The sequence below is a fragment of the Coenobita brevimanus genome, chromosome 63, assembly GCF_032717465.1.
Source record: "Coenobita brevimanus isolate Jiangsu-jjx chromosome 63, ASM3271746v2, whole genome shotgun sequence".
NCBI lineage: Eukaryota > Metazoa > Arthropoda > Malacostraca > Decapoda > Coenobitidae > Coenobita > Coenobita brevimanus.
In genome coordinates, this window is record NC_137016.1 from 36,687,570 (window position 1) to 36,694,524 (window position 6,955).

A 6,955-nucleotide genomic window follows, 5' to 3' on the forward strand; every position below is an offset into this window, starting at 1 on the left:
CAGATCCTTCACCTAGGTTCCCATAGCGGTATATTTGCGAGGGAGCCGATAATCACACAGAAATGGGCAGGGACACAAACTCAGGGACACTTCATGTTTTGGATTGATTGGACACCAAGCGCCATCTGTTGGATACACAAGGAACTGCCGCACCCACCACTCCTCCCTTCCTCGTCTTGCGTGCTATATTTAAAACTGCTTTCGCAAATGACTAATTAATATTTTAGGACACCAGAAGGTTTTAAGCTAAAGACGGAAAAGCCTAGTGCCTGTATGAGTGGAAATGCATATGAAACTGACGGTCGGTGTTGAATAAACTATAATTTTCTTGTTCGTCATAGGGAAAACTTATCCCGTCCTCGGCCCCGCCTCCTTTGATCAATGCCGCGCCCAGCCTCCAGAGTATATTTAGACCTAACTAATCTCACCATTCATTGCTCGTATAAACTTAGGAGCTTACTTTTGGGTATAATTTTGGACTGTAAGTAATTGTGGCAGAACTACCACATACATATCCAATTGTATTGTTGCCTACATAGCCATATATATATATATATATATATATATATATATATATATATATATATATATATATATATATATATATATATATATTAGAATCGAGACTCTACAATAAGCTATATTTATATCTAACTTCGCTCGTCATTGGACACATTTCGCTGGGCAGAAGTGGCATGATGATCATGATGACTGATTACACTAAAAATGGAAGAATTTCTGTTCATAAAGTCTCTCTCTCTCTCTCTCTTGTCCACATCCATGTCTTTCCCGGTCATATATAAACGCATTTCTATTCATACTTGTGGTGCTGGACAGGGACGCCTTAACGTGGTGGTAACGATCCTCTGCCCAGTTGTATAAACGTCCCTCATCTTCCTTCCTGTTTACTGAAAAGATAGCAGATTGCAAGAAAAAGGCAACTTTATATTGCAGTCCACCGGGCTCATGTTTCAAATGAATCAACAACAACTACTGCTACTAGTCTACTACAATTCATACCTGAAGAGGTTCCATCATCCATGTTGGTCAGTCAGTGCTGCATCTTCCGTAGAAACAACGCACCAGGTTAATGTTAATCCCATTAATCCGGTTACTTTTGTTTTTAGAACTTATTTCTTGCCATAACAGACGATTTTATCTTGCTTGAGAGAGACTTTTTGAACTTGAGGAGTTGGACCTAACCATTTATTATGAACCTCTTCAGTATTAGAGGGCTGTTTTAAATTACACACAATCGTCCAGTTGTAGTGAGCATTTAATAAGAAAATACGTCATCGGACTGAAGACCCTAGTGTTGAAAATGTTACCGTTCGTATGGCAAAGGATTCCTTGGATTTTGATGCATTCGACTACAATCCGCCTTGACAATGATACCACACCGAAGGAAGTATTTACAAAAACTTTTCTAGCGCAAAATTTTCCTCAGTTTACTGAAACATTAAATCCGAATTCATCTTTTAAAAGCTGTAATGTATCTGATATAGTAAATGGCTACAGAGATGAATAACTACCATCATAAATTATAAAATTGAACAAAGGGTGCTAGGGTGTTAGCGTCATCTGGCTGTGGCAACAGTGACTAGGTCGGGAATCATTTTTCACGGTCTACCCAAAACATTTAATAAAAATGTCTAAAGGCGAACCAGATCAGGAATTGAAAAAGGTATGTCTTTGTTTACGAGCTATCTATGAGTTGTGCTGTTACTTTAAGGCTGATAATCCTCATAAATGGCGTAGTTAAGGTGAAGTTAGAGCAGGCTGTCAACGCATGGGTCCTTTACATGTTTAGAGTCCGAGTCATTGTTTTGGTTTTGGAACATACTGAAGTTCATTCACCATTGTTTTTACATGGCTGGTAACCGGGCCTGTGAGCAGGACACATGTCTCATAAAAAAATATATGGACTAAATGTTAAGATAATTAGATTTATTGTGGTAGGTTGGGAGCTTTTATCAGTCTCTCGGGGTAATACCTCATTGCTGTTTTGCAACACGAGCATGTTAGTGAGGCAGGTTTTTTGAGCTTTGCAGATTTTTCCTCAAATTGGATGATGAAATTAACCTGATGGTCTTTTCAGTAATTTTATATTGCAGGAAGTATGGGCTGTAAGGTTTGAATCATGTAAAAGATTGTGTGTGTGTGTGTTTAATGTTACTCATACAGCTTCCAAACACATCACAACCAAACTAGAGTTAATAGCTACTGAAAGAAAGGAAAAATAGAGAAGAGTACAAAGGGGTAAAATTATATTGATAACACTTGGTGGGTTTCACATATAGATCTGAGTTTCTTTGGTGCTGTGTATTAATTGGTCTCAATATTCTCCACAGGCATTTCTGGAGTTGCAGAGTAAAATGCAAGAAACGAATCAGAAGCTGAGGATTGCCGACGTACAGGTGGAGAGCCTCAAGAAGCAGATTGTTCACGCCCAGCTTACTGACAAGGAGATTCAGGTGGGATAGGGAGTGAGATTCATGCCCAGCTTACAGTACTTACAAAGAGCTTCAGGTGGGATGGGGAGAAAGATAGAGAGAAAGATTCATGCTCAGCTTACAGTAAGGTACTTTCAAAGAGATTCATGTGGGGTGGGGACTGAGGAGTGACTGACTGATACATGGACTGAAAGTTACAGTCAGTGTTAGTGGAAGCACATTGTACGGTACCATATCCTAAATGCCATATGCACAGTAAAAAAAATAAATAAATAATAATAAAAAAAAAAAAAAAACTATGGTTTAGGGACAGTCCAAAGGCTCTCGTAATGTTTCAGTTAACCTGCACCATAATATGTGCTAGCATGCATTATTTGACCATTTTGTCTTACTGATTTGTACACTAGTGTAATACTTGTTTTTTATTGTGCCGACTTGCATGCATAGAGATTTATGGAAATGGTTTTTAAGGGATTTATCCATAATGTATGGGAGATGTCTGTCTACCGGTATCTATCTATTGCCAAACACCTTAATCCTGTAAGGGATGGCCACAAACAAATCGCCTTCATGTTGCCCTGTCCCATGCCATTTTGCAGCAAGCTCCACAGCTCACACTCCCCTGTCTCTCAACTCCATCCCTCCATCTCATTCTTAGTTTCCCCCCTGCCACCTCACTCACATACTGTACACTCTTCCCGTTACTCTTTCGCTCTCCATCCTCTCCACATGGCCAAACCACCTCCATGTATTAATTTTCTCCTAATGCTTTTTATCACATCCACACCACAATGCTCCCTCACATCCTCATTTGTCAGTCTGTCTGTCCATGTAATTCCACATGCTCCCCTCAAATAACTTATTTCCACTGCACTCACTCGTGTCCTTCCAACAAAGTCCAGGCTTTGCTTGGTAGATGTACAACACCATTTTACACCTCGCAACAACATATTTTGACATCGAAGTCTTTGTTATTGGTCTGGATTTGCTAAAGTGTTTGGAAACTCTTGATAATTATTTAGAAGCCACAAATGCAACTCATGTACAGTGTTTTAAAGTGTGGTCTATACATGATGTATCTCACCATATTCAAACACTTCATTTCAGTGACACTGATGTTACTCAGAGTACCATCTTCCTTACCCCCTCTCCCCCCCCTTAGAAGCATAATCCCTACAGGGGGTAATTTGCAGTGGAAATATCATAGCAGTGTCAGGAAATGGTGAGATACCATAAAAAAAGAAAATAATAATAAAAGGGCATCAGATAACATTAACTGCAGTTGTGACCTTTGTTAAATACTATCCATTTTTTTTTTCCTGTGTTCAGCATGGGAGGATGGGATAAAACGATGATGGTGCTGAAATTTCTCACCTTTTCCAGAGCCTGGGAGACAACACACGAGTATACGAAAGTGTCGGCCGTATGTTCCTATTGACTGACATTCCCATGGTCCGGGAGAATCTAAAGGCCAAAGTAGCTAAATGTAACGACAAAATTACCAACTTACAGGTAGCTGTGTTTCTGATATGGATCTATATACTGTGCTATACTTGTGAATAATGATTTATGTGTTTCATGTTTCATATTCTCAGAGTTTCAAAGTACATAACATACACTTCACAAAGTAGTGATGTAAGGGAGTAAAAAAGCCAGAGTATGTAAATGGAATGACTCGATAACCAAGCTACAGGTATATTTTTGTCTTATGTTTCTGCACAGTCAAGAGCCATAGTTTCTCATTCTCTAATCCAGTCCCTGTCTTGTTTCTTGCTGGCAGAGTAACAAGGAGTACCTGGAGCGTAGTATGCAGGAGAGCCAGAATAACCTGAGAGAGATGATCAAACTCAAGCAGTCCGTGGGAGCTGCATAGGAGCTCATCGTCTCCGAAATCTGTTATTTCTCCTTAGATAATATCCGAATCCATGTACTGTAATAAGCTTACCATACCAATATTCAAGACATGGTAATGTACTTTCATTTTAGATAGTTTCTGCATAAGTCGAATAGATATTCCAGTATAGAGAGTTTGCTTTATTTTGCTTTATTTATTGCCATTTTTGTTTTTTCTGCACCAGATAAATCAACAATACGTCTTAAAATGATTGCTAAAGTTCCATTGCTACCTTTCAGGCTGATTTATCAGTTTTTCCCACTTTACAGTGCCACTTGTATGGAAAAAAGAGTTGTATTTTCTTGGAGTGCATCCCTGGCACGTAATGAAGACATCGTACAGTAATTAAAAAAACGAGCATCCACATGGGTCAGATATGCCATGACCATGAAATCTTCACTTCATTTGCATTAAAGATATAATTTAAAATGCACCCTCTGTTCTTTCAATAAACTGTCCCTATGACTATGTTGCATTTTTTTACATTAATAATGAATGAATAAATGATTATTATATTGTTAAATCCTCAATAATTTACATATTATTATAAATATTCATTAATACTAGTTCACCAATTTACAGCACCAAATGTATGGAAACTTTTGTGATATTTATGTATGCATCCTTGACTTGTAATAAAGATCACATATATTTCTTTCTAGATAACTTGTGAATCCACATAATAGATACTCCAGCATTTAAGATGTAAGATGTTACATCTGTGGCCAGATACAGAATGTCTATACAGCCTTCACTCTCTATTTGTATTACATTTCAAGACAAAATTTGTAATATACCCTGTAATTTTTAATGGCCTTTCTATAACAGTGGACTGTAGTCATGATCCATAGTTCGAGCCTGTATTGGCTGGAAGATGAGCAGTAGTAGTTGTTCCCTTGACAGTCTGGCCAAACAGGCCTGAGTCCCTAAGGAAGGCCACGGGCGAGACCAGCTTTCCCACAGAACTCTCAAGGAGTGTTTATTGTGTTGTTGATGCATGAAATTGTGTGCAATGCAGTCTTCCATAATGTGCTTAATAGTATGGGGTGCTGTGTTGCATCATGGACAGGCATCAGTGACGGAGTCATTCAGCCTTCTCAAATAACTCAAGAGGGCTGGATGATGCCTATATCTGAGCCTGGCCAAGTGGACCCCGTCCTCATGAGGGAGGCAAGATTCAGAAGGGTGGATATCAGGAGGCCGTGCATGCAGTGTGTTTTTCAGTGACTGAATGGAGCGGTGGGTGATTTGAGCATAGATGTGCCTCTGGAAGCTGGTTTGAGACAGGCGAGAGGGAAGAGATGACAGTATTTGTGTATGATATCGTGTGTTGGGTGTTGTTTTGATGTTCCTTGGTGTGTGTGGATGTGCTGCCATGTAGTGTTGTCAATGGTGTGGGTTTGTGGAGGCTGTGGCAAGAATTTGTGTGCCTCATATCTAGATGATCCTTGACTTTGAGGACTTTGGTTTTTTGGTGTAGGTGGTTTGTAGGTGTAGTAGCTGTGCAGTCTGAGATTATTTTTAGCGCCTTGTTCTGTATAGTCTGTAGGGTATCTCAGTGAGGTTAGAAGCCCAAGCAGCGCTTGTAGTTCATTACTGAATGTATATATTGTTCGTATACTGTGGTGGTGGTTCCTTTGTTGTGTGCGAATGTTGTATGGGCAAGTGACCTTAGGGCAATGAGTCTTGGTGTTAATTAATTTTAATGTTTGTGATGTGTTGTTTAAATGACATTGATGTATTATATGTTACACCAAGGATTTTGTGTGTATTTACCTAGTTGTGATCTACAGGAAATGAGCTGCTCGTAGGGTCCCATCTTTTTCTCATTGTCAAATTTTGCTTTGAACTCATTTAAGTTTTTTAGACTGGACGATCCCTTTGTCCAGGCTGTTCCACAGGTCTATGCATCTGTATGGAAAACTGTATTTCTTGATATCCTTCAAACAACTTGGCTTTTTCAGTTTCATTCCCTGTCCTCTTGTTACTCTCCCATCCTATACAAACAGATCATTTTTATCGATTTTCTCTAGTCCCATCATGGCCCTGAACACCGCAATCATGTCGCCCCTTTCTTTTAGGGTTGGCAGGTCCAGCTTTTCCAGCCTCTCTCCGTAAGACAGATCTGCCAGGCTGGGGACCATCTTGGTTGCTGTTCTTTGTATTCTCTCAATCTTTTTTATGTCTTTCTTCTTGTGTAGGGACCACATTACTGCTGCATATTCCAACCTGGGGCAGATCATGGCCACTATCAGGTTTTTCATCATTTCCTCATCCATGTAATGGAATGCCACCAGTGTGTGTGTGTGTGTGTGTGTGTGTGTGTGTGTGTGTGTGTGTGTGTGTGTGTGTGTGTGTGTGTGTGTGTGTGTGTGTGTGTGTGTGTGTGTGTGTGTGTGTGTGTGTGTGTGTGTGTGTGTGTGTGTGTGTGTGTGTGTGTGTGTGTGTGTGTGTGTGTGTGTGTGTGTGTGTGTGTGTGTGTGTGTGTGTGTGTGTGTGTGTGTGTGTGTGTGTGTGTGTGTGTGTGTGTGTGTGTGTGTGTGTGTGTGTGTGTGTGTGTGTGTGTGTGTGTGTGTGTGTGTGTGTGTGTGTGTGTGTGTGTGTGTGT

General features: G+C 39.9%; 1 protein-coding gene across 1 annotated transcript; it reads left to right on the forward strand.

Moving 5' to 3' along the window:
• The first annotated feature begins 1,589 nt into the window (after window positions 1–1,589).
• LOC145404321 (prefoldin subunit 1-like) lies at window positions 1,590–4,990 on the forward strand. Its single transcript, XM_080275841.1, has 4 exons — window positions 1,590–1,684; window positions 2,352–2,474; window positions 3,837–3,965; window positions 4,234–4,990. The coding sequence occupies exons 1-4, from the start codon at window positions 1,649–1,651 to the stop codon at window positions 4,324–4,326; spliced, it is 381 nt and encodes a 126-aa protein (XP_080131967.1). The 5' UTR covers window positions 1,590–1,648; the 3' UTR covers window positions 4,327–4,990.
• The last annotated feature ends 1,965 nt before the right edge of the window (window positions 4,991–6,955 follow it).

Excerpts from the sequence above, each read along its gene's own strand:
- LOC145404321 (XM_080275841.1), top strand. The coding sequence starts at position 1,649 with ATGTCTAAAGGCGAACCAGATCAGGAATTGAAAAAG. Across the intron at positions 1,685-2,351 it reads CAGATCAGGAATTGAAAAAG|GCATTTCTGGAGTTGCAGAG; the intron begins GTATGTCTTTGT and ends TATTCTCCACAG. Across the intron at positions 3,966-4,233 it reads ACAAAATTACCAACTTACAG|AGTAACAAGGAGTACCTGGA; the intron begins GTAGCTGTGTTT and ends TCTTGCTGGCAG.